At 44.3% G+C, this 27621-nt stretch overlaps 1 protein-coding gene across 2 annotated transcripts in view; it reads left to right on the top strand.

The window, feature by feature from the left end:
- The window catches only part of PRKCB (protein kinase C beta), a 391108-nt gene that overhangs the window by 341455 nt on the left and 22032 nt on the right, over positions 1 to 27621 (top strand). For both annotated transcript variants that reach the window (XM_033217733.1, XM_033217732.1), the window contains exons 11-16: positions 454 to 545; positions 2715 to 2777; positions 8977 to 9115; positions 13044 to 13124; positions 13391 to 13498; positions 18906 to 19046. In XM_033217733.1, the coding sequence (XP_033073624.1) occupies positions 454 to 545; positions 2715 to 2777; positions 8977 to 9115; positions 13044 to 13124; positions 13391 to 13498; positions 18906 to 19046 (624 nt within the window). The remainder of the gene's footprint in view (positions 1 to 453; positions 546 to 2714; positions 2778 to 8976; positions 9116 to 13043; positions 13125 to 13390; positions 13499 to 18905; positions 19047 to 27621) is intronic.

Raw genomic sequence — 27621 nt, 5'->3', positions numbered from 1 at the left:
AGTCTCCTACCTCAGCCTCCTGAGTAGCTGGGATTACAGGCATCTGCCACCATTACTTGCTAATTTTTGTTTTTTTTTTCCTTTTGTTTTTCTTCAGTAGAGATGGAATTTTGCCATTTTGGCCAGGCTGGTCTTGAACTCCTGACCTCAGGTGATCTGCCCTCCTCAGTCTCCCAAAGTGCGGAGATTACAGGTGTAATCTGTAGGCATGAGCCACCATGCCTAGCCAACGTTGCAATTGTTAATGAAAAAAATTATCTGTGTATCACCTATGCTCGCTTGCATAGTTCCAGTAACAAAAACGTTACCCTTGGGGAAACAGCAAGCCCAGCAAACAGGGATCTGTCAGAGTCCTGGAAGTTTTCATCATAAATTCCAGCTCTTCCCTCACTGTCCATTTGGAGCCCCAGAAGCTACAGGATGCTAATATTGCTGTTTGCTGTCCTCTTCCAGGACCGCCTGTACTTTGTGATGGAGTATGTCAACGGGGGCGACCTCATGTATCACATCCAGCAAGTTGGCCGGTTCAAGGAGCCCCATGCTGTGTAAGTGAGAACTAGTGCTGTGCTTTCTCTTTGGGATAAATGGGTAGGTTAGTGGTTCCTTTGGGTGTTTTTTGTTTGTTTATTTTTGCCAAAGAGGGATTTTTAAACACCTCGGGCATCTTTTTGAAAAAATATTTAGCCAGGGAAGAAAGGTGTTCTGCTTAATATGAGATGCTTCTTTTTTTTTCTGACACCAGCTAAGAACCTGAAGCTCAGCCAGACACCATGGCTCATACCTGTAATCTCTGTTTTGGGAGGCTGAGATTGGAGGATCGCTTGAGCTCAGGAGTTAAAGGCCAGCCTGGGCACCATGACTAGATACCATCTCTATAAAAAATAAAAAACTTAGCTGGGGATGGTGGCGCACACTGTAGTCTCTTCTGAAAAATAAAACAAAACTCAAAGCTCTAAAACCACAGCTATTTCTTTATTTCTAATTCATGTCCCTGACTGCTTAGAAAGGCCCTATATCTTCCCTGGGGATTATCACTGTAGATTTTATGTGTCCATTTGCTAATATTTATTGAAAACTTACTATGAGCCAGGCCCTAAGTGCTTAACAAACATCATCTCAACCCTGAGAATAACTCTGGGAGGGAGATGCTACCACCTCTGCTTTACAAACAAGGAAATGGAGATGCAAGGTTTTGAAAGCTTGCTCATATTCATGGAGCTAGTAAGAAGCAGTTCCTGAATTCTGACCCCAGTGTTTCTTTGCACATGTTCTTTATCTTATACCACTCTTCCCCTTAGATGCCTTCACTCCACGGGGGTGAAGGATCAAGGTGCTCAGTGGCAATGGTCTGTGGTTCCTGGGATGGGGAGACTGATTCTTGGTTGTTGGAAATGTGTTTCCTCTGCTGAGTCAACTCCATCCCCTTCAGTTTAAAAGGCAGCTACAGTCTCTTCTTTTCAGAACACAAATCTCATCATGTCACTCCCCTGCTTAGGAACATTGCAAGTTGTAGGAATCAGCAATGATAACCTCTCCTGGGGAGTTTGCTAGGATCTTATTGCCTCTCCATAGAGCCCCCAGAGCTCATCTAGAACCCCACCCTGTCATACCAGAGGCTCGGTGGCTCCCGCCCAGTTCAGCTTGCCCCCTCTCCTCCCACCTGGCTAGGTTGTGAGCACTGTGTTCTGATAGGATTTGCATTATTCTTGTGCTTCCAAATCTAGCCATTCATATCTCCTGGCATGACTCTAATAGGATTAGCTTTGCTTTTACTTCTAACATCTAATTGACCATAGGCTTTAATTCTGTTGTCACACAAGACATGTCAAGACACTTTGCATAGTTCCCCAAAGCCCTGCCCAACCTTTGTGGCATAACTGGGCTTCCTAGTTCTCTCGAAACCTCTTTCTTTATGGGTTGACCTTCAATAAGAGGTTACACTTTAGACAGATATTGTTTCTGATTCCAGCTGTGCCAGTCATTCGCTATGTAACTTGCCCAAGTTAATCTCTCTAACCCTCAGTTTCTTCATTTGAGGAATGGGAAGATAATAGTAGGACCTACCTTACAGCATTATTATTGGGATTAAATCAGGTAATGCCTAAAACGGTGCTAGGCAGATGGTAAAACTTCAACAGATGTTAGCTGCTATTGTCAAGATAATTTTAGCTTGCTATACAGTCTGAAACTATAATTCTCTCTCTTTTTGTGGGGGATGGGGGACAGGGTCTCACTCTGTTGCTCAGACTGGAGTGCAGTGACCCTGATTATAGCTCTCTGCAGCCTTGATCTCCTGGGCTCAAGCAATCCTCTTGCCTCAGCCTTCCAAGTAGCTGGGATCACAGGCATGTGCCACCACTCCCAGTTATTTTTTTTTTTTTATTTTTAGTAGAGAGAAGGCCTCACTATGTTGCCCAGCTAGTGAAACCGTAATTCTCCATCCAGCTCATCATATCCCATGGCCTCCTCTCCACTATACAATTGCTGAACTTCTGCCTACACCCAATTTGTCCTTAAGGCAACCCCATCACCTTCTAAACCACCCTGTGAATCCATCTGTACTCTCAGCATTTTATGAGCTATTTAGCTGACCATCTATGGGTTCTTTAATGCCCTGCACCTAGTTCAATATTGTATTGAATTCTGAGCATTGCCAAGCATATGGTGTCCTTGAGTTTCTCCATTGCTTTTTTTTCCTTTTTTTTTAATTTCAGATTTTACGCTGCAGAAATTGCCATCGGTCTGTTCTTCTTACAGAGTAAGGGCATCATTTACCGGTAAGTGAACACTGCTGTACTTTCCATCTCTTCATCTCCCTCAGCTCCTCCCTGCCCTGCCTCTTTCTTCAGCTGCTTTTAAAATTAGAATCCGTGGTGGGGGAGGAATCCTCCAGAACTAACTTGGGCATGTGTTCTGCCAGGCAGCATCGCCCACTGCCCTGGCAAAGTTTGGACAGCTCTATATGGTGGTAGAAAATCTCGATGGACTGTGTCACCAATGATGGTTCAGAGCCTCAAACAGGAGACCATTTGCTCTAAGAGGAGACTCACAGAGAGGACCCCAGTACTTCTTTCTCTTGCTTGTGGACCCTACATTTGAGGAGCAGGCAAAGAATTTTGGCTGGCAGAATGTGATGGATCACATGACTATGAAACATTATTTATTTATTTATTTATTTCTGCTATGTAACTACAACTTGGAAATGGATCTCTGAGTGGCTGCTCTGAAAGACAGGATTAAGTTCAGGACTTGGCATTTGCTGGTTTTTGGAGGAGCAAATGGATGATCATAGCTGCATGAGTCATATCATTTTATATTTCATGCAAGGCAGACGATTGCACCCGAGGCTGCTATTTGTCAGCGAGTCCAGGGCGTACAATTCTCCTTGTACTACGTTGATGCAAATGGCATAGCCAGTGCAGGCTTGGGCTGGTTTGTTATGCAAGAGAGGCTGCAAGGCATGAGGCTTCCAAACAGCGCTTGGCATGGGTGGGGGTCTATTTCAACGATTATGAAGAACCACAAAAGTCTATTCCATTCATGCGTTTGACACATATTTATCAAATCCTACTATATTCTGGGCACTCTTCTGGGTGGTGGGCATACGGAAGTGAATAAAACAGATGAAACCCCTTGCCCCTGTGGAGTTTATCGTTTCGTGGTGGGAGACAGATAAGTGAATCATAAAAACATAGTCTGCCAAGTAGTGATAAGTACTATGGAGATAAATCAAGCAGGGGAGGGTGCTGGTGTACCCTGGGTGTTGGAGGATTCCCTCTCATTCTGTAGAGAGCATAGTGATGAGAGCCTGGAGAGTTAGGGGTGACTTGGGAGTCCTGGGCCCTTCGCTTTAACTGTGGGATATGGGATTAAAAGACATGAGAGGGCTGGGCACAGTAGCTACCACCTGTAATCCCAGCGCTTTGGGATGCCGAGGCAGGAAGACTGCTTCAAGCTAGGAGCTTCAGACCAGCCTAGGCAACATAGTGAGGCCCCCATCTCTAAAAATAAAATACAATTAGCCAGGTGTGGTGGTGCATACCTATAGACCTAGCTACTTAGGAGGCTGAGGTGGGATGATCAGTTGAGCCCAGGAGTTCAAGGATGCAGTGAGCTATGATCATACTACTGCATTCCAGCCTGGGTGACAGAGCAAGACCCTGTCTCAAAAAAAAAAAAAAAAAAAAAAAGCACGATTAGATTAGCCCTGGTAAGTACAAGGCAGATAGTGGAGGCAAGGCTATGGGGTGCTGGCAGGACGGAGGGATGGGAAGTGGGGGCCTTGTCAGAAGCTTTCAGAGTCCTGGGGCTTTTAGTCACACCTTGGAGTGCTGATATGAAATCTATAGGGGGAAGGATGATCTTATTCTGAGTGCACAAAGTCCCCGCCATTCCTACTTTCTCCTAATGATGGAGGGAAGAAGGTCAAGAAGAGGAGTGGTTTTACTTGGCATGTGGGTGATCCTAGTGAAAGTGTAAAAATAGAGAGAAGAAGACAAATTTAGAAGCTGAGGCAGGAGGATCACTTGAGCCCAGGAGTTCAAAACTGCAGTGAGCTATGATGGTGCCACTGCACTCCAGCCTGGGCAACAGAGCAAGACCCTGTCTCTAAAAAAAGGAGAATTTAAATTTTAAATAGTATGATCATTCTGTCCATGCCCATGTTTGCCCTCAATGAACACATTCGCTCTGTGTGCATGAAATGGCACGTGGAAATCATTTAATTCTCTTAGTTTCTCTTTTGACTCTCATAGTGACAGTATCATTTTGTGCGGAATATAATTCTGGTGTTGAAAGGTACACATGAGGCTAGGGGCAGTGGCTCACGCCTGTAAACCCAGCACGTAGAGAGGCTGAGGCGGGCGGATTGCCTGAGGTCAGGAGTTGGTGACCAGCCTGGCCAACATGGTGAAACCCCATCTCTACTAAAAAAAATGCGAACATTAGCTGGGTGTGGTTGCACATGCCTGTAATCCCAGCTACTTGGGAGGCTGAGGCAGGAGAATCGCTTGAACCCAGGAGACAGAAGTTGTGGTGAGCCAAGATCGCCCTGTTGCACTCCAGCCTGGGCAACAAGAATGAAACTCCATCTCAAAAAAAAAAAAAAAAAAGGTGCATATGATCTCTTCCATATGATGTGATCCCTAAATTCAAGCCAATGACTTCAGCTCGTGCTTAACCACAGAGACAGGGATCATGGCTGATTTTTCACTCTACATGATTTTCAACTTGGGTGCTGACATTAGGACCTAACTCCTATGTGGGATGTGCCTCTACTAAAGTAGAACCAACTGGGTTCTTGAGAAGATTAAACATGGAACTACAAGTTTATTGGAAGAAAATCGAGTCCCAGTGTAGGAAACAGGAAAGGAAATAATTAGAGTTCTAGTCAATTGAGTTGTGATTCAGGGCTAGTTTCTAATCAATCAGGAAGCCACATTGGGATCTCGGATCCAAGAATCCAGATCCAGGTGGTAAAATTCAAAGATTAGCATTTCAGGTGCTAATATGATACCTATTCCAAAGCCCCTTTCCTAAACTAACGACATACTCTCCCTTTAATCTTCCACTATTAATATGGTCTTTAAAGGGATATTTATCAATCTTTTAGGCCAGTCTTCATCTGAACCCTTATTTTGCATATGTGTAAGAACACAGTCAATCTCCTATTATAGATAATGAAAATGACAGATACTCATTTCACAGCCCCCCTGTAGCCAGGGCAGGCACACAACCCAAGCACTGACATTTGGTCACACTTACTCAAGACCTTGAATCAGAAACTAGTGGCCAAGGAAGCAGAAAGCACAGAATCAAGAGAGGCCATAGTAATTATTAGCAGTTGCTTTCCAGAGGCAAGAGAAGAGGGTCTTAACAGCAATAGGCAGAGTCCAGCTTAGGGCTTCGTGGAATAAGGGGTGATGTTTGTGTCCCATGGCAACTTGGGTGGTGGTGTCATTGGACAAGCTCTGAGTTGCAGTTAGGCATTGTTTTGGGCTGTATAGACTCTTAATCTGGTTCTTCAATCTCCTCAAAGATTCCATGAGCTCCCCAATATCCTTTGATGAATTCCTTTTCAGGTAGAAGTCATCACAGTTGGTTTTTGTTGCTCACCCTCTAGAACATTTCTTGGAAATAGATTTCTTGAAATTGATAGTCAAATAGAAATGGTAAAAAATAAATTACTTGACAAAGATGTATGGTTTTGTCATTTCATAGAGATTGCCTTCGTAGTGGTAAAGTCTTTTAAGATGTTACAAATCACTACCTCCTTCATCTAAATCTCTACTTAATTGAACAGTTCTTAAGTAAAGAGGATGACAGATTATGTTAGACTTACCATCTTTAAGAAACTGGAGATGTTGTGTTGGGGGGCGAGGAGGGAAAAAGATTCTTCCTATCAAACTTAGTTTCTGATTTACCAACTACTATATCTGGAATGTGTGTTGGTTTTGCCCTTGATGGTTTTCTGAAAAATGAAAATAATTTCTCCATCCATCATTTGAAGCAGAAATGAGGATTTATTACATAGAACAAAAGATTAGGGTGTGATATCAAAACACTGCTATGTGACGGTGAAGATGACAGAGGTGCCCTCCAGCCTCAGGACTGCCTGGCTCTTGGCATCTGAAACTTCTTTTCTATAATAGATGAAGATTTTATCACTTCCCTAGTCTACCCAGCTGCCTGCTTCTGGGCATGTGGTCCAGCTGAAGGGATGTCATTTGTCACTATTAGAGAAATCACATATATCACATATAGACCTACCTAGTAAGTTTAGGAAAAGCAAATTGCTGCAAAGCCTGGGTTTTCTGAGTTCCAAACTTTCACTCAAATCACGGTGGCTTGTAGATGAGCATGAAGGCTGGATACGAGCAGCACCACGGACAGCGCCAAAGGCATGGCGTGTTGGGATTGGCAAACATCAGTGGGTGAGTGCAAGTGGACCTCCCCCTCCGTTTGAATAAGGAGAACCCACAGACACAGATAGGAGATGCCAGGATATAGTTTTCAGATTGTATTCTTTTAGTCGGAAATGATGACAGCAACTCAATTCAAAGTAACTTAGGTTAAAAGAGGCATTTATTGGCTGACATAGCTTAAAAATCCAGGCGCAGATCTGACTTTAGGCCTGGATACATGCAGAGGCTCAAGTGCACGTTATGAGGGCACACTTTATCATCCTCCCTCTAGGCTCTACTTTCTCTGTATTAGATTGCTTCTCTTCATCTGGTGACCCCTGGAATTTCTAGACTTCCATAATACCACTTGAACAACCCCAATGTAAAATGCACTTATCCCTTTCCTGATTGTGCCAGCCAAAGTGCCGGCACTAATACTTAACAGCTTTGATTGGCTCAGATTGGATCACATGCCCGTTCCTGAATCAATCACTGTGACCAGAAGAATGGAATATTTCCATTGGCCAGGACAGGCCCACATGACCATTCCTGGAGCCATGTTACATGGAAGCCATGTTACACCCATGGAAGAATTGGATGAGGGTGTTTCTTCTAAGGAATATTAGAATGCTGTCATCACAAAATACTGGAATAGGCAGAACCACAGATGCCCACTGCCCAATGAAGATGACCGAAGGGAAACATCTGAATTAAGCAATAGATCCCCCTACCTCTCAGGAAGTCGGAGTTCCCCATCTTCTATTAGGACTGGGACCATCTGATCCATCGCTTAGCTTTGCTCACTGGTGCTGAAATATAAAGCATTGACATTGGAGTACGTGTTTAGGGAGGAGGAACGTGTGTTGATATTGGATCCATCTTGTGTGCTAAAGACCTACAAGTGTTCCCCAAAATATCAAGCTCTACTTATCAACACATGTGAAAATAAAGGAGAATACAGCACATGTCCTTTAGGTTAGAGCTCAAATGTCACCACCTTAGAGAGGTCCTTTCTGACTGACACCCTGCTTAAAGTGACTTCCTCTAATCACTATCTTATGTCCTCTTTATTTTCATCATACCACTTATCAGAATCTATAATAATCATGCCTATAGAGTAATTGTTATCTTTTTCCCAGCACTGAAATTTTATCTGGAGAACAGGAGGCTTATCTTGTTTACAGCTACATACTACATCCAGGCATAGTGCCTGTCATATAGTAATTGTGCAACAATTTTTTTTGTTGTTTTTGAGACGGAGTCTCGCTCTGTCACCCAGGCTGGAGTGCGGTGGTGCTGTCTCGGCTCACTGCAACCTCCGCCTCCCGGGTTCAAGCTATTCTCCTGCCTCAGCCTCCCGGTAGCTGGGACTACAGGCACCCGCCACCACGTCCAGCTAATTTTTTTTTTTTAGTAGAGATGGGGTTTCACCATATTGGCCAGGCTGGTCTGGAACTCCTGACCTTGTGATCCAACTGCCTTGACTTCCCAAAGTGCTGGAATTGCAAGTGTGAGCCAACATGCCCAGCCAAATAGTTTTTGATTCAAAGAATCAATGGAAACTCCTGGGTCATTTCCTAGGACGTGGTCCAAGAGATCAGGGAACACTTAGCATTAAATATTTCCTTCAATCGGCTTTTTTTCTTTGTAATCTTTAGAGATATTTTAAAAAATAATAATTTTGTGAAAAATGTATCTTCTTACAAAATATAAGGGGTCCTTAAGTTGCAAAGGAAAATTCTTGGAATTTTCCTGGATCCAGGAAGTGTCATGGATGCTCTGCCCTTTGCTTAACTTTCTGGGGTTCTCCCTCTTTTCAGAAGTGCTGTCTCTGTGTGTCCTTGTGAGACACTTGGCACAGTTGGCTCTGTAGAAAAAGAAAAGCACGGAGGTTTGTGAGCCTCTTTTTATTTCCCTGCCAGATTGTAAGCTGTTGGAGGTCAAAGGCTGGTTTCTACTGACCTTTGTGCCCACACAACACCTAACACAGTGTTTTATGCATAATGAGTGGCTGTTGCTTGGCTTGAAATGCATAGCAATTAATTAAATCTCTAAATTCTTGTGTCTGCCATAGTGACCTAAAACTTGACAACGTGATGCTCGATTCTGAGGGGCACATCAAGATTGCTGATTTTGGCATGTGTAAGGAGAACATCTGGGATGGGGTGACAACCAAGACATTCTGTGGCACTCCAGACTACATCGCCCCTGAGGTGAGAGCTGCCGGGCACACGTTCACATTGCAGTGATGTACCCTCTGCTCCCCAGTTGGCCGTGTGAGAGCTAGGAAGGGTCGAGGGTGGTGCCTTGCAAGGGAACCTCGGGCAGAATCTTATTCCATACTCTGAATCCTCCCTTTGAGATCACACATGCAAATTAATTTAGCACACATCCAGAAGCCCAAGCCCAAAATACATCAAGGTTTGGGAGAAAATTTAAATAAAACTCAAAAGAACCATCCAACACACATCAGTAAAATTCTTCATCAGACTGCTGTGGCTCACAGCCATGTGATACCGCGTAATTGTGACACTGGAATGTTTGTTGAGAGAGAAGGAGCAGATCCCCTGGGCTGGCATATGACATGGGATCTGTGTCCTGTATATGTTCCTCAGTAGGAAAATGGACAATAGCCCATGATTTATTTATAGCATGAAATACTACCAGGCACCAATTCAGAAGAGTGAGTTAGATATGTATGTAGGTATGAAAAGATCTTCAAGACACATTGTTAGAGAAAAAAAATCAAGGTACAGAATGACAAATACAAGACCAGGCACGGCAGCTCGTGCCTGTAATCCCAGCACTTTAGGAGGCAGAGGCAAATGGATCACTTGAGCCCAGGAGCTCCAGAGCAACCTGGGCAACGTGGCGAGACCTTGTCTCTACAAAAAATACAAATATTAGCCAGGTGTGGTGGCATGTTCCTGTAGTCCCAGCTACTTGGGAGGCTGAGGTAAGAGAATCACCTGAGCCCCAGGAGGTCCAGGCTGCAGTGAGCCGTGATTATGCCACTGCACTCCAGCCTGGATGACACAGTAAGACCCTGTCTCAAAAAAAAAAAAAAAAAAAAGAAAGAAAGAAAGAAAGAGGAATGACAACAATGTGATACTATTTATGGATAAAACAGAAATACACAGAACACTGCTCTGTTTTCAATTAGTAAAAACATACAAAAATCTGGAAGATTTCAGACTGATTTTATAACACTGGTTACCTCTGAAGATAAGGGAATTGTAAAGAGAAATTTAGCTACTTCTGTATACTGCTGACATTTTTTTTTACAAGGTAAATATATTTGTATATTACTTGAGTAATAAAGTAATTCAAAAATAATAAGGCTTTATTCAGACCCAATGAAGTTCTCCCAATGTGATATACTTTGGTCTATTATCATTTTGTTAATTAATTAGATATGACACAATCTATAACACAACTTCCTGATAGGCCATGGGTTCCATAATCTCTGGTTCTCAACTCTAACTGCAGTTTAGAGTCATGAGGGAGCTTTTACGATGTAGGATGCAGCTGGGGCATGGTGGCTCACCCCTGTAATCTCAGCACTTTGGGAGGCAGAGGCAAGAAGATTGCTTGAGGGTAGGAGTTTGAGACCAGACTGGACAACATAGTGAGACCCTAATCTCTACAAAAAAAATAAAATAAAAATTCGCCCAGCGCACTAGCTTACACCTGCTGTCCTGAGTACTCAGGAGGCTAAGGTGGGAGGATCGCTCGAGCCCAGCAGGTGGAGGCTGCAGTAAGCAGTGATCATGCCACTGCACCTCAGCCTGGGAAACAGAGCGAAACCCTGTCTCAAAAAAAGAAAAAAAAACCCACAGACAAACAAACAGAAAACAATGTGGGCTGCCCAAATGCCATCCCGTTAGAATCTCTGCAGGGTGAGGCCCAGGATTTGGGGTTCTCAGAAATTCCTCACTGGTGGTGATCCAGACAAGCACAAGAAACCCTGAACTGTGCTGCTGATGAAGTCGCCTCCCCTCCAGCCCGCAGATGGGAGGGACAAGCTGCAGGTCGGGCTTTGTCATGAACTAAACCACATCACCTCTGGCAACTGGTCTCACATCCCAGGCTCTAGTTTCCTTTGTAAAAAGATTAACTTGTTGGGTTGTCATGAGGATCAAATAAGACTTGAAGTACTTTAAAAGTGTGAAAACACTTTCAATGAGAAGTGTTCTCCTGGAATGCTTTCCCTTCCTTGTCTTGCGGGTTACTTCTCAGAACGCATCTCATTCATTCATAATTGACAAGTAAAACTGTATACATTTATCATGTGCAGCATGTTGTTCTGAAATGCATATACATTGTGGAATGGCTAAGTTGAGTTAATTAACATATTTATTATCTCACATACTTTTTTTTTTGTGGTAAGAACACTTAAAAATCCCTCTTAGCAATTTTCAAGAATACAATAGATAGTTATTAACTATAGTTACTGTGTTATACGATAGATCTCTTGAATTTATTCCACCTACTTAACTGAAATTTCATATCCTGTAATCAACATCTCTGCGTTTCTGATTTTGGAATAGAAATCAAAGTGGGAGATAGAGATCAAGAAACGGACATTCACTTTATAGCCAAGTTTGCTCAAATACCCTTTTTGAGTTAAACAAGCAATAACTGAATTATAAAACATTCTAGGATTAGTTAACATTTTGAGAGCATAATATGTGAAAGCCACCTAGTATCTCATGTAACTCCATGATATAGATATTATAGAAGTTAAGTAACTTCTCCCGTGATCAGACAACCTACTGGTAGACAGCAGTCAGGATTCAAAGTCAGACTGCCTAACCCTCAGACCTCAGCCTTTAGCCTTTGCTGTATTACCTCTTAACCTCTGACATGGTTAGTTTTACATCCCTACATACTGAAAGATGGACCATCACATGGCTCTTCTAGACTTTTCCATGTTCTGGCAGTTTGGGAATATGAATTAAAAACTTCACAACTGCATATACCACATGATCCACCAATTCTGCATGGAGGAGTTTATCTTAAGGAAATACTTGGACAGAGGTCCAAATGTCTAATTACAAGAATGTATGTTACAGCATAGGAAGAAACCTAATCAATTGGAAATTTATAAGATAGACTTTGGTGTATCCATTCAATGGAATGCTATGCAGAGATAAAAACTGATTATGTTCATATACAAATATTAAATTAGCAAGGAAAATTTAAGTGAATAACTGGCTTTATTAAAGATCTGCTGCCCATAATCCGAGCGCTTTGGGAGGCCAAAGTGGGAGGATTGCTTGAGTTTGAGATCAGTCTGGGCAATATAGAGAGACCCCGTCCCTACAAAAAATTAAATAGTTAGCATGGTGGTGAGCGCCTGTAGTCCCAACTACACAGGAGGCTGAGGTGCAGGGATTGCTTGAGCCCAGGAGGCCAAGGCTGTGAGCTATGAGCTATGATTGCGCCACCACACTCCAGCCTAGGTGACAAAAAGAGACAACATCAGAAAAAAAAAGAAAGAAAGAAAAAAATGGTCCACATACCGAAGTGTTTATGTAAAGCACGCACATACACACAGAATTTAATATGTATTCAGAGAAAAGAGTATGGAATGAAGTAGACCAAATATTAGTCATAATTTTTCTCTTAATAAAGGATTATGGGTGATTTTCATGTTATCATCTCAGCTTAGCTATCTTTTATAAAGAAATAGTAAAATAGTAACAAATAGTATTGCCTCTTAAACGTTTTTATTTGTAATTATGTTTTAAAAACATGCTACATAAAGTTTACTATTTTAACCATTTCTAAGTGTACAGTTTAGTAGTGTTAAGTATATTTACATTATTGTGTAAATGTCATAACTTTTACAGTGAAGAGTAAAGACAGTTTTTCTTTTAAAAATTCCATGCTCACTGTTTTGAAAATAATGATAATAATAATACACCGTGCTTAGTGCTTCGAAAAGGCAATGTGACAGCCACAGGTGTTTGCCCAGCTGCAGGTACCTCTGCAAAGCATGTCTGTCATTCCCTGAGTAGTTAATGTAAAGAAATAGCTCAGGTGGGCACTGGCCTTCTTGTAAAAGAAGAGTGGAATCTGTCTCCAGAAGATACATGAACTGCAAACCTCCCTGATAGGATGCCTTCTGTTTTCTAGATAATTGCTTATCAGCCCTATGGGAAGTCCGTGGATTGGTGGGCATTTGGAGTCCTGCTGTATGAAATGTTGGCTGGGCAGGTAATTGAATTTTAAGTGATCGATAAGAGAAGTCCTCCCTACCCCCATCCACATGGTTTCTTTAGGAGAATGCATGTTTGGTAATAGCTCATAAATTGGAACCTCTATGACTTTCCCAGCCTTGGGGTCATACAAGTCTGTGGTCATTTGAAAGCCTGGGTGTGTGGCTTCACTGTAGGCCCCAGGGAGGAGAGTCTGCCAGTTGAGGGGGGCTACGGGGAGGGTTCAAGCAGGGATTCTTCTCCTCCCACCCCCCCGTCATACAGGCACCCTTTGAAGGGGAAGATGAAGATGAACTCTTCCAGTCCATCATGGAACACAACGTAGCCTATCCCAAGTCTATGTCCAAGGAAGCTGTGGCCATCTGCAAAGGAGTAAGTACGTCTCTTAAAGCTGTGGCCAGGACCACCACATACAGGCATGTGGGATGTACCTTGCCCAAGGACACCCCACCGTGGGGGAACAGAGCCTGAACTCCACCCTTCACTCCATTTGGCAATATGAGAACCCTGGCATGGAGCTGCTGCTTCCCAGAGGAGAGAGAACTTTTTTTCTGATTTGCACAGAAGTGCCACAGAGAGCTGCCTGCAGCTGTGTCTTGCTGCTGGCTGGGCTGTAGTCTCTGAACCAGCACAGGGGAATGCTTATTGAGTGAATGAGGTAGAAAGCACAGAGATTTTGTCAAAGAGCTAGAAGTCATGGGAAAGGGCACAAGAGGTCTTTGGCACAACTCAGGCTATCTTGCCCTGCTCTGCTGTATGTGTTTAGTTAATACCAAGAGCGTGCAACTTTTGTTCTAAAAATACCAGGCAGTGTTGAGGTTAAGGAATTCTCTAGATAAACAGACTGAAATTCAAAATCCCACTGTCCCCTCTCCCCCAACATGCACACAAATGGCTAAAAGGGAATGCACGCTTGTACATCTACAGTTTATGCACAGGGCACCTGCGAAGAAAGCAGGACGTGTGTTTATGGGGAAGGATTGTTTGTTTTGCCTCTTGTGTTGGACCAAGGCATACTCACAGTGACTTGTGTGAGATCCTAAAGATCAGTGACACTCACTTTTGGAGCCATCAGGATAACCCGAAGTGCCTTACCAGGATGCACATGCTTCTGCCTCACCCCAGAGATTAAATCTGGGTATGAGTGTTTTGGAAAAGTCTCCATTTGGCTTGCACACCACTGCCTTTAAACATACTGTCCAAATGAAGTGATTTTTCAACTCTGATGGAAGCCTGAAAGCAATCGAATTAGATGCCCAGAAAATATGTTCCAAGTGTAATATACTAATAAAGAATTTGCTCTCCCACCACCCAGTGGTACAGGTTAGAACATGGCCATGCCTTAATCAGCGGGTTCCCACCTGTGTGTCTGAATAAACCAGGGCTGCCAGTCCTAGATCTGTGGGATGCTTACAGACTTTTCGTGCCCTACTTTGCTCTTCCTGACCCCAGCCAGATGCTGAATGCACTGGTTTGGGTGAAGGAAAGCTGGGAAACTCAGGCAGGCCAATCTGAGGCTTGGCCCAGTTTGGAATAGCTGGGCCAGCCTCTCAGCCTAAAAGCGCCTTGTCACACTGCCTAAATTCCCACTCTTAGTGAATCACCTAAGGTTTGCACCTCAGCTACGTAGGCTAAGATGCACGTATCCCTGGGGAAACCACCTGTGAATTAGTCTCAATCCCAAACATCTAAAGTGAATTGCTTGAAAATATTTTCTTTGAGGGTGTGAGGCAGGCAGAGAGAAAATGAAGAATAGAGAGGGGAGTCGCAGAGGTACGTTAGGAACCCAACGAGGTCAGGAGATCGAGACCATCCTGGCTAACATGGTGAAACCCCGTCTCTACTAAAAAATACAAAAAACTAGCCGGGCGACATGGCGGGCGCCTGTAGTCCCAGCTGCTTGGGAGGCTGAGGCAGGAGAATGGCGTAAACCCAGGAGGCGGAGCTTGCAGTGAGCTGAGACCCGGCCACTGCACTCCAGCCTGGGCGGCAGAGCGAGACTCCGTCTAAAAAAAAAAAAAAAAAAAAAAAAAAAGAAAAAGAAGGCACACACGAAGGCCTGTACCCCCTATAGACATGGTATTGAAGGGTGGGAGGGGTAGACAGAAGGTGATACCTGGAGCTTTTAATTTGTTTAATAATTGCCAGCATATAAGGATCAGGAGATTTCTCATAAACATTCAGCTTTCAGGTTTCTCTTGAAAAATCAGATCTTGCCACATTGGCTTGTCATTCTTACAAAGCACCAGTCAGCTAGATTGGAAACCACTGCCCTCTGTAGTTGGGGCTTGCCCTCTGTAATTCACAGAAATTCTCATCTGGCCAATTCTATCCAAGTTCAAATCCTGGTTCAGGCATTAATTGCCCTAGGACCATGGGGAAGTTGTTTGATGGCATCTGCAGATTGGGAATAATAATTGCAGTCCACACAGGGTTCTTTGATGATTAAACAGCTGAATACTGTAAATCGCTTCGAGTAGAGGCTGGCACTCTGCTTCAAACCCCTTGGAAGTTATTATGTCTATTACTAGTGCTGACACTATTTTGTGTTATCTGCCTGGTTCCTCTTGGCATTTGCGTTTGCATCCCCTGGAATTGCAACTTTTAAAGTAGGGGATTTTGGAGATCAAGAGACCCTTTGCAAATCTTGACCTTTCCATTTTCTAGGTGCAGGGTCTTTTTTTTTTTTTTTTTTGACAACATCTCGCTCTGTCACACAGGCTAGGGTGCCGTGGCATGATCATGGCTCACTGCAGCCTTGATCTCCCAGGCTCAAGTGATCCTACTGCCTCTGCCTCCCAAAGTGCTGGGATTACAGGCATGGGCCACTGCACCCAGCCTAGGTGCAAGATCTTAAGCCACTTCCTTCGCATCTCTGTGCTTTTGTTTATTTTAAAAATGAAATAGTACTCACTGAAAAGAGTTTTTGAGAAGCATTACATGAGATAACGTAAGAGAAAGCTCCTTGCATGATGTGGGCACATAGTAGGTGTTCAGTACATGCACAGAGTCCTCCCCCTTCACATGCCCGCCCTGCCTGGACAGCTGGGGGTTCTAAGTGGGTCATGGAGGAGAGAGGATTTTCCAGGTCAGTTGTCTTCAGCTTCAGCTCCAATTAGCAGTTTCCCTGGTAGGGCCGTTTTCTATTAATTCAGGACCCATAACCTTCATGATTAACTGGGGTGACTCTCTTACTGTTGAGTTTGGGGACCATTATTAATTGAGTGGGCTGAGTCCAATGCGGGCTCTTCCTTCAAGGAGGGTACTCCAGAAACGAGTGACGCTCAAGCGAACAGCCAAATGCTTCCTCCAGAACAGCAAGCCCCAGGGGATGCGTCTGGGAGGTGATCAGAGATTGGAACAGTGATTAAATCCAGCTGTCTACATGGCTTCGGGCACATTAGAGCAGGAGTGCGGGAACTGGGCAGAGACTCCGAATTAATGCTGAATATTTCTGCAGTGCCTTTTCTTTGCTTGGCATCCTCCTGCTTAGACAGAAATTCAGTTGAGCTTTTGAAAACAGTCTCCTGTTTAATTGAAGCAGTGTCCTTTATATGTCCATCCCCTCAAAGGCCCGATTTTCTACCTCCCCTCCCCCCAAAAATAAGTAAAACCTTACTCAGAGGGCTATGCCCACTTTGAACAGACTTGAAGCAAACAGAAGCCCAAATAGGCCGTACCTTAGGATGAAAACCAGCAGACACTGAACAGCTGAGACTGTTCAGTGAACATAAAGCTATGAGAGTCCTGAGCCAGGCAGAGCTGTTCAAAGCCTTGCCCTGCTCCTTAGCTGTTTGACCTTAGACAGATGACTTTACTTCTCTGCCCCTACATCCTTTACCTAGAAAATGGGGGATAATAGTTGCTGAGGTCTCAGAGTATTGTTGCAAAGGTTAAAGAGTAATGGGTAACGGCTGGGAAGCCTTTAGCACGGAGCCTGAATGCATATGATGTCGTCATGCTCAGTACACGGAAGCCATTATTGATATTATTATTATTATCAGTGTGAACCAAAACCTCCCTGCCCTTTCATTCCTCACATCCTAATCTTACACAAATGTCAAGGCTTGACTCAATTTCCTCACCCTCCATAAACCTCTCCTGACAAAGCCAGGCCACAAAAATTCCTGAGAAAACCACGTCTGAAATGCGCTCCCATTTTTCTTAATAGCCCAAGTTTTAGAGCTAAGCAGAGGTGGAGTCTGCACCCAGCTCTTACTGACTGCCACTTCCTATCTCTTGAGTCCTTGCTGTTCCTCAGCTTCTCTGAATGTGCATTGCCTTTTTATTCAAATGGGAAAAACAGTATACTCACCTCATTGTGTTATTACAATGATCAGGGAAGATCGTGCATGTAAATAAAGAGATAGCTAGCTTAGAATGTCAGTGCTCAGTGAATTTCCCCACCCTGGAGGATATGGTTTATATGAGAAGTACATGCTTGTGTGTGTGACCACAAATTGTCTTGTAAGGGGGCAACAGGCTGAGTGACGGTCCAACAGTGTAGGAATGAATTTCTGGGTTCATCCTTTCCCCATCATCCGCAAGTCCTGGGCAGAAGATTCTGCCATCACGGGCTGCTCAGTGTGATGTCAACTCTGGAAAGCTTTTGCACTTGTATGTTTCTTTCTTCCTTTCTTTCTTTTTTTTTTTTTAATTAATCACCAACTCTTCCATCTTTACCCTTTGTGCATTTGCTCAAGTCTTGAGATCAGAGATATTTTCATGCTGCTTTGGACTCATTTACAAGAGGAAGCCTGTCTGGTTTCATCTTGGAGCATCTATTCATCTTGTTATTTAGCACTCAGAGACCCAAAGATGGAGGGTTTTGATAATTAAGTAATTTAAACGGAACACCAAAGAAACCTCAGCGGCGTTGTGTGTAATGTATGATACAAGGGAAATGAGCTGGGCTAGGTTTTGACTATTTAATGAGCTTTCAGAAAGTAATTACTTGAAACTTGGGCCCCTTTGACTAATACTTTTTCTTCTGTTTTGTCATTTTTGCAAGTGCTTTACTGAGAAATGCAAATAGTATCTGAATGAATGTAGCCTTTGCTTTTGTCAAACTCCAGTTTTCTTGTTATGGGAGGAGGGAAGTTTGAAGGTATTGAAACTGCCCTAATTAAATGCACAAAACTTATTCTTAAACCAAAATGGATCATGCGGCATTTCTTTTTTTCTTTTGTTTTATTTTCTTTCTTTCTTTTTTTTTTTTTTCTTTTTGAGACGGAGTCTCTCTCTGTCGCCAGACTGTGGAGTGCAGTGGCGCAACCTCAGCTCACTGCAACCTCCGCTTCCTGGGTTCAAGGATTCTCCTGCCTCAGCCTCCCGAGTAGCTGGGACTACAGGTGTGTGCCACCACACCCAGCTAATTTTTGTATTTTTAGAAGAGACGGGGTTTGATCATGTTGCCCAGGATGGTCTCGATCTCTTGACCTTGTGATTTGCCTGCCTAGGCCTCCCAAAGTGCTGGGATTACAGGCATGAGCCACTGTGCCTGGCCCTCATGCAGCATTTCTAACTTGAAGTTCAGGGTCACATTCAGGCTTCGTTTTGATTAACCGTAAGAGATGATCGGCAGCAGGTCCTGTTATCAGGTCCTCTCCTACAAAGTCCTGGTTGGGATTTTTTGCTGCAATAAAAAGCAAAGAACAAAAATGAGTTGAGATTCTTCATTTGTGCTTTCTTTCCTAATGCCTTGGAGTAATAATTTCTGAGTGTCTCACATTTCCTCTTCTGAAACTCATCAAATTCAATGTTTTTCTTTCTCTCAAAGCTGATGACCAAACACCCGGGCAAACGTTTGGGTTGTGGACCTGAAGGCGAACGTGATATCAAAGAGCATGCATTTTTCCGGTATATTGATTGGGAGAAACTTGAACGCAAAGAGATCCAGCCCCCATATAAGCCAAAAGCTGTAAGTAGCCCATTCTCTCTGACTGCCGACTATTCACATACAAGGTATTCTTCCCCGTTCCCCATGTTTTCCAAATGCTCCCTGAGGGGTAGACATCAGTGTGTCTACTGGAACGTGGGTGTATGTGTTCACACGTATGCACAAAATCACTGGGTACAAAGATGGACTTTTCCATTGGCCCAGCTCTGTCTCTATAAAGATGGAAACGATGATGCCTATTGAATTTTTGTTTCATTGATTCAATTATTGTAACTGTCTTCGCTGACAACTTTCTGAGAATGGTTCTTGGGTGAGCAGAGTTCAGATCCGTTTTTGGACTATGATAAAGGATCTAATTTTGCCCTCATTCTTTCTCTCGGTTCAACTGTATCATTTTCTCTTCATACTGACATTGAAAAGGTCATGTTGTTTATCTCAACAGTATTTAAATTTAATTCTGAAACATACACTATGTCTGAGTCAGTAAATAAGATGGCAGTTCAGCAGCCAGCTCCCACCCAAGGCGAAACAGAGTAAAGCAGAGACTGACGTCCTCTTGAACTGAAGACCCCCTCCTGGAGGGTTTGGGTGTGGAGACGGCTTTGACATAACTTTTATAATGCAAGAATAAAACTCCCACGTTTCCCACAGTCCATGTACCCACAGGAAGGTTTTCTATCCCCCAAGACTCAGCAGGGAGTACTTGTCGGCATCAGGAAAGAAGAGTTTGCACCTGAATTAATCAAACTGTGATTCTGCTGGGAGGATATTTCTTTGTGAAATTAAATAGAGGTCAGACCTGGTGACTCGATGATGGGTCGTAAAACTACTGACTGAGGCTGAAGACTGAACCTAAACACCGTCATTGAAACCTAACGTTGTAAGGGTTTGAGTGTTAAGATGAAGAAGATAATAATGGTAGTTATTTTGATACTAGTATTGTTATTCCTTTCTTGAGCACTTACGTGCTAGGCATCATGTTAAGCATTCTCATGCAGCATCTAATTAAATCCACACCACAGCCTGTGAAGGAACGTGCTGTCATTCCATGTTACGGAAGAGGAAACGGGCTCAGAGGGGTTAAGTGCTCTGTTCAGGGTCATTCAGCCAGCTGTGATGAAGGGAGGATCCAAGCCTCAGACAGTCTGACTGTATTGGAGGCCCACCAGGAAGCGCAGGGACAAAGGACACATAGTTCAGAAGTCTCCCAGGTGATGCTCATCTCTCCCTAGTGTCGCACCTTCCCCTCATCCCAAATGGCTAGAATCAGAGCTCTACACCAACCTCCACGCATCCCATTTCTCCCTGGATGCCTCCTGGTGCAGGAAGCCATGGCCCTTAGAGGCAGCCAGTTCTACTTTGTGACCCTTCTCATTATTGCCAACTTACACACTGCCGTCAGATCAGCCTTACCAGAACTCCCTCTAGAGCCTCTCTCTGTGTGTGGATCAACCTTCAGACATTTGCGGGTGCAGGTTCTAATTCCTTCTTCTTTTTTTTTTTTTTTTTTGAGATGGAGTCTTGCTATGTCACCCAGGCTAGAGCGCAGTGGTGCAATCTCGGCTCACTGCAACCCACCTCCTGGGTTCAAGCAATTCTCCTGCCTCAGCCTCCTGAGTAGCTGGGATTACAGGTGCCTGCCACCATGCCTGGCCAATTTTTGTATTTTTGGTAGAGACTGGGTTTCACCATGTTGGCCAGGCTGGTCTCGAACTCCTGACCTCAGGTGATCCACCCGCCTTAGCCTCCCAAAGTGCTGGGATTACAGGCGTGAGCCACAGCCCCGCCCTGATTCCTTCTTGAATCCTGTGATTTCCAGTTAAATCCTGCCCCACCCCCTTTTGCAAGCATGTTCCATAGGACCTCACTTCCAGGTGCCTGTTGTTCTCCATGACATCCATATCTGTCTTAAAATACAGACACAGAATTGAGCACAATACTCTTAATCGTGTCTGACTCTCAGTGAGTACTGTGGATCAAACTATCCCTTGGTTATTCCAGAGCTGGTGAACTGGGACCAGTCCTTTTCCTTCTCTGATCCACTGTGTCATCATCCGTAATACAGTGATGATAATAGTTTTGACATCAGAGGGTTGTTATGATGCATAAAGCACTTTGTACAAGCCTGGAACAGAGGAGGCACTCACAGAGAGCTGATTGTGGTTTTCGTTAGCTGTGTCATACATTAATTAACGTCTCGATGCAGGGTCTTTGAGGGGCAGAATCCTGCTGCTGCTATTCCTTAAGATAACATCTGTGTGTACATTGGGGTTGAAGAGGGCCCCACACGTCATGAGCAGCATCACAGCTTTTATGGGCCCATTTGGAAAAAGATGAAAAGGTAATACTGAAGGGAAGAGGGAACTATTTGTTCAGGAAACCGGGAACTCGAAGGTGAGATGTATAACTCATATGGTTTTTGTGGGGTTATTTATGAGATCTCGAAATGTGGACCTCCCTTTTCTCACTTGGCCAGAGGAAAGACGCACATGCTCCCATCCCCACCAGCATAGAAGCCAGCGGACATCTGGGGGTCATGTTCTAGCTGTAGTGCCGTGGTTTGTAAAGGGTGCTGTCCATCAGTATGCAGTATCAGTATGCAGTGTCACAGTCAGTGGTATCGACATTACATGAGCACTTTAGGAATGAAGTTCTCGGGCTCGAACCCAGACCTCCTGAATCAGAAACTCTAGGGGTGGGGCCCAGTGTTCTGTGTTTAATAGGCTCTCCAGGTGACTTGATGTGCTCTCAAAGTTGAGAATCACTGCTGTGGAGTTTAGCATTAGGAGCTCAGCCAGGGAAGCTAGGCAGAGGCCAGAGAGAGGTAGCATGGAGAATCATCTCCTTTTTTTTTTTTCTTTTTTTAAAGACAGGGTCTTCCTCTGTTACCCAGGTTGGAGTGCAGTAGCGCGATCATAGCTTACTGCAGCCTCAATCTCCAGGGCTCATGCAATGTTCTCACCTCAGCCTCCTGAGTAGCTGGGACTACAGGAGTATACCACTATGTCTGCCTAATTTTTATTTTTATTTTTAAATAAATGGGGTCTTGGCCAGGTGCGGTGCCTCATGCCTGTAATCTCAGCACTTTGGGAAGCCAAGGTGGATGGATCACCTGAGCTCAGGAGTTCGAGACCAGCCTGGCTAACATGGTAAAACCCCATCTCTACTAAAAAAATACAAAAATTAGCTAGGTGTGGTGGTGCCTGTAATCTCAGCTATTCGTGAGGCTGAGGCAGGAGAATCGCTTGAACCGAGGAGGTGGAGGTTGCAGTGAGCTGAGATTGTGCCACTGCACTCCAGCCTGGGTGACAGAGTGAGACTCAGTCTTAAATAAATAAATAAATAAATAAATAAATAAATAAATAAATGTGGTCTTGCCATGTTGCCGAGGCTAGTCTCAAACTCCTGGGCTCAAGTGATCCTCCAAAAACCTCAGCCTTCCAAAGTACTGGGATTACAGGTGTGAGCCACTGCACCCAGCCAAAAGAATCATCTCTTTAAGTGGAAGACAATGGTCCTTCTTCTAGTCAGGGCATGGGGTGGTGGCTTCCAGAAGAGGTCACAGACTCAGATGCCTACAGAGGCCAAGCAGATAATATGAATGAGGGAAGAGGGCTGGTAAGATAAAAGAGAGTGTTGGAGATCAGTGCAAGCCAGAGAGCAGGTGAGCTACCTAACACGCTCAGCTGATGTTCACCTCCCGATGGCCTGCCCTGCAGGATGCAGCTTCCACAGGGCTGCTCCATCTTCATGATTGTCAGGGGATAGAACTCAGTGCTGCGGGGTGCAGCAGACCTGTGAGTTGATTGACAGATCCTGTTACGGTCAGTGTAGTATGTAGGCCCTGTGTAGTAAGGGCTTAGTGAAAGGGTATGTAAAATTAAGATGTTTGGATAAAATCTCACAAATTTGACCGGGTACAGTGGCTCATGCCTGTCATCCCAGCACTTTGGGAGGCTGAGGCGGGCAGATCACCTGACGTCAGGAGTTCGAGAACAGCCTGGCCAACATGGTGAAACTCCATCTCTACTAAAAATACAAAAATTAGCCAGATGCGATGGCCTGTGCGTGGAGAATCGCTTGAACCTGGGAGGCGAAGGTTGCAGTGAGCTGAGATCACGCCACTGCACTCTAGCCTGGGTGACAGAGCGAGACTCCGTCTCAAAAAAAAAAAAAAAAAAGACTCCGTCTCAAAAAAAAAAAAAAAAAAGTCACGATTTCTTTTATATATCAGAACAAATTTTTGAAAATTAAACACAGGAGCAAATAAAACACATCCACACCCATATGTATCCCATGCACTGCTGGTTTATAGCCTCAAGGGTAGTGATGGTTCAAAGTCAGGTTGCTGTTTAGCCAGCATCTGTTAGCAGTGGTTATTTACAACCAGAGTCCATTTTGACCTGTTAAATATTTTGAATAGCCCTGCTAAGCAGTAGAATATAAAAGGTCTAGCCTTGTGCCTGGCTCATAGAAAGCAGTCAGGAAAAGGTAGCTGGCCGGGCGCGGTGGCTCAAGCCTGTAATCCCAGCACTTTGGGAGGCCAAGACGGGCGGATCACGAGGTCAGGAGATCGAGACCATCCTGGCGAACACTGTGAAACCCCGTCTCTACTAAAAAAATACAAAAAACTAGCCGGGTGAGGTGGCGGGCGCCTGTAGTCCCAGCTACTCGGGAGGCTGAGGCAGGAGAATGGCGTGAACCCGGGAGGCGGAGCTTGCAGTGAGCTGAGATCCGGCCACTGCACTCCAGCCCCGGCGACAGAGCAAGACTCCGTCTCAAAAAAAAAAAAAAAAAAAAGGAAAAGGTAGCTGTTATTATCATTGGTAATATAAAAAGATTACAATACTTGGTCATTATCAACAGGATCCCTCAACTGTTCTGCATTTGATATGATTTCCCACTGACCTGTGTCTTGAATTCCTCCATGTGGGTTTAACAATGACTTTCAAAGGACAGTGATCAGGCTGTACTACGTACTTCAAAATGTTCTGGTACCAGCTCTAAAGGAGCGGGCGCTGCCTTCAATCTCCTTAGACTGAATTAGAAGTAATAATAAATGATACGTCATCCAGGTACAGTGGCTCATGCCTGTAATCCCCACACTTTGGAAGGCTGAGGCAGGCAAATTGCTTGAGTCCAGGAATTTGAGACCAGTCTGGGCAACATGGCAAAACCCCATCTCTACAAAAAATACGAACATTAGTGGTGTGATGGCATCCACCTGTAGTCCCAGACACTCAGGAGGCTGAGGTGGGAGGATCTTGATCCTGGGAGGTTGAGGCTGTAATGAGCCATGATCATGCCACTGCACTCCAACCTGGGCAACAGAGCAAGACCCTGTCACAGGAAAAAAAAAAAAAGATACATCACCTACCCATTTGATCCAGTCTGCCTGTATGCCTTTTACATTGCAAATGCATTGCATCAGAGCCCTCCTCCCCCCAATCCCAGGATTTTATATTTCTCCTTCCTCACCCCTTCTTAACTGTCTGCCACTTCCAAAAGGCCTGTGGTGAGCGTGTACAGAGTTCCATGTGCCTTGTGGGATGTGAAAAGCATGCATGTATCTGTCAGCCTTCCTGATTCATGCATGCTATTAAATAGAGTGTGGTGAGAGAAAAAACAAGGAACAATAACAGAGGATTATATTCAAACATCAGTGAAGGGTGCTATTATTGGAGGTTCATTAAAATAACTTTAAATGGGTTTTTAAAATTTGTTCTCAATGCCATCTTTTATTGTGGCAAGGAGCTGTTCACAGAGCATTGTTTGAAACTGTATTGAAATACAGTAGATTTGGTGTATTGTTGCAGGGAACAAGAGCCTTTTTTTTTTTTTAATGTTCGCCTGGTTGTGTGTTGCTTTTGTTTTAAAACACCCAAATGGCTCTCTGTTGCCCCAGCCTAGTATGTTCCTTGGCATATATGGCTTTTGAGGTCTTCCAATGCTAGATCTCTGTTCTCTTCCTAGCTTTAGCTCCTGACTCCAAGAACAGCATTCCTGGGCTTCTTTCAGTTCCTCAAACATGCAGTGCCTTGTCTTCCCTTGCCTGCTTCATCCGTGCAGAGCCATGCACCTGGGATGCCCAAAGAACTTTCCTATGCTCTCCCCAGCCCCCTGATCCCCACTGTGCCTTGCCTTTTCCCCCCTCATCAAATCAGCAGAACATCACCCGCTCAGGGAGGCTCTTGTTGATTCCTGAGTAGATATCTGCTACTGTCCCATCAACAAATTCATCGCAGGTTGTAATAACGTGTTCAATCTCATGCCTGTCTTTTTGACTACTTGAAGATTGTGACTTTCTCCACGTCAAATCCCAGTGCCTAGCATAGGGTTTAGCACATTATCGGTGCTCAAGAATTCTTACTCAATGAGTGAATAGCCATAAAACAAGATGCCGTAATACACTGTGCTGTGGAACATAAAGGAGTCTTTAGGGATATATATTAGAGTGCATGGTTTTTTTATGTACGGCAGGGTATCGCAAATAAATTGATTGTTGTGTAAGTTACTACCCTATTTATAAAGGGCTATAATTTGGTTTGCTGATTTTGCAAACTGTCATGGCATCATGTGGTTTTGCAGTGTGTGTTGGGAGAGTGTGCTGGCGAAGGATCTGAAGAGGCAGTGCATTGAATCACAGGACTTTGGGTAGAGAGGTCTACAGCTTCCTGCAGTCTAACCTTGCACAGTCCAATCCAGTGTTACAGATGCCATGATGTAGCCTAGCAGAGCGTCTTAAACTTTAATGTGCACACACGAGTCACCTGGGTATCTGGTTAAAATTCTTACTCAGCCAGTCTGCGGTGGGATTTGAGATTCTGCATTTCTCACAAGCTCCCGGGGGATAGGATGCTGTGGGACCAGGGACTCCACCTTTATGTAGCAGGGACTAGAACTCAGTGCTGCAGAGTGCAGAAGGCCTGTGAGTTGACTGGCAGAACCTGTTGTAGCAGTGCAGTAGGTAGATCCTGTGTAGTAAAGACTGTAGTGAAGGGGTGTATACAGTTAAGTATAGAATGTTCTGGTGAAGTTATTGTTCAGGGCACACAGCAGGCTGTTGCTAGTCAGCATGTGGTGGGAGGAAGGTGGTGGTTTGGGTACTAAAGGGCAGACTGTCGCTGAGTGCATGATGGAGCAGTGGCTTGGGAAGAAGCATGTGCTAGTTCTGTCCTCCAGTGGGGATGTTGTCAGATATTGAGTCATCCATTCAGTGGGTGATGAGGTTAGGTACTGTTCTAGGTGATGGGAATATAGCACTAAAAATAATTAAGATCCCTGCCCTCATGGAACTTATATTCTGGGGAGAGTGGGCAAAATAATAAACATAGAAACAAGTGAAATATACAATGTATCAGAAGTTGATAAACATTATGCAGGAAGCTGAAGTAGGGATGGAGATTGGAAGAGCCAGGTCAGGGAGATGTCCATATAATAGAGTAGGTGGAGAAAATGACATTTCAGCAAATACAGGAAGATGAGGGAGGTGGGAGTCATGTATATATTTGGGTAGAGGGGAGAGTGATTTGGATGGTAGTAGCAGAGGCAAAGGCCCTGAGGCAGGAGCTTGCCTGGCATGGTCAAGGGGGAGCAAGGAATCCAGGTGGCTGAGCCGAGGGGTTGAGGGAGAAAGGAAAAGGAGGTGAGATCAGAGAGGCGAAAGGAAAGCACAGGCCACTGAAGGATCTTTGGCTTTTACTCCAACTCATGAACCAAGAAATAACATGTTCTGACTTTGGGTTTTTAAAGGATCACTCTGAGTGCTGTAGGGACAAGGGTGACATCAGGGAGACTGGTTAAGACTCTTGCCATAATCCAGGCAAAAGGTGATAGGAACTTGGGCAGGTTGGAGCTGTTTGAGAACCCTCAAGCTGGCATCTTCAGGTCCTCCCCAGTTCCTGGCATATTGTAGGCACTCAGTCATTGTCTCATGGGGACATGAAGGCACCGATGAACATGAGTCCCTGCAGACGACCCACAGGATTGCTCCTCAAGTGTAAAACATGGTAGCCAAGAGTTTGGTCCCAGTAGCAATAGGATGAATGAATGAAATAGACTGTCAGGAAAGCTTATGTGATACAGAGTGCTGGCTTGCAGGGCACAGAGCAGGAGGACATGGTTGTGCACTTGGTTGGACTTCCTCCTGTCGATGCAAAGGGTGCAGTGGCTGAGGGCTGTACCCAGGGAGTTCCTCTGTGTCTGGGTGATCCAGTTGAGAATTTTGCTGACTTGTAGCAAAAGGTGCATTGAGTCTTTGGCATGGATGAGCATATTTTGTTGCAGAAGTAATAGTACATGGAGCTATAATGTCACAGGACAAGATGTGCTAGGTAATATGTTCAAATTGAAATGCCTAATGGAGAGTTTGATGGCATTCATGTATTGTCACTAATTGGCTTAATGAAGTCCTGTCACTCTTCCTCTGAAAGGCTCCATAACACCTAATGTAAGGCTTACTGTGAAAATTGGGTAAGGGGATGAGCCCAGGGCACAAGGATTCAGCTGCCTCCAAAGACAACCTGGGTAGCAGCATAGAAGCAGTGAGATGAAGAGGAAGAGAAAGTTAAGCAGGCTTCATTAGAGACCTTGGAGT

This window comes from Trachypithecus francoisi, unplaced genomic scaffold, assembly GCF_009764315.1.
Source record: "Trachypithecus francoisi isolate TF-2019V2 unplaced genomic scaffold, Tfra_2.0 Lachesis_group10, whole genome shotgun sequence".
In the NCBI taxonomy this organism is placed as follows: Eukaryota; Metazoa; Chordata; class Mammalia; order Primates; family Cercopithecidae; genus Trachypithecus; species Trachypithecus francoisi.
This window is presented reverse-complemented; position numbering and strand designations above follow the sequence as displayed.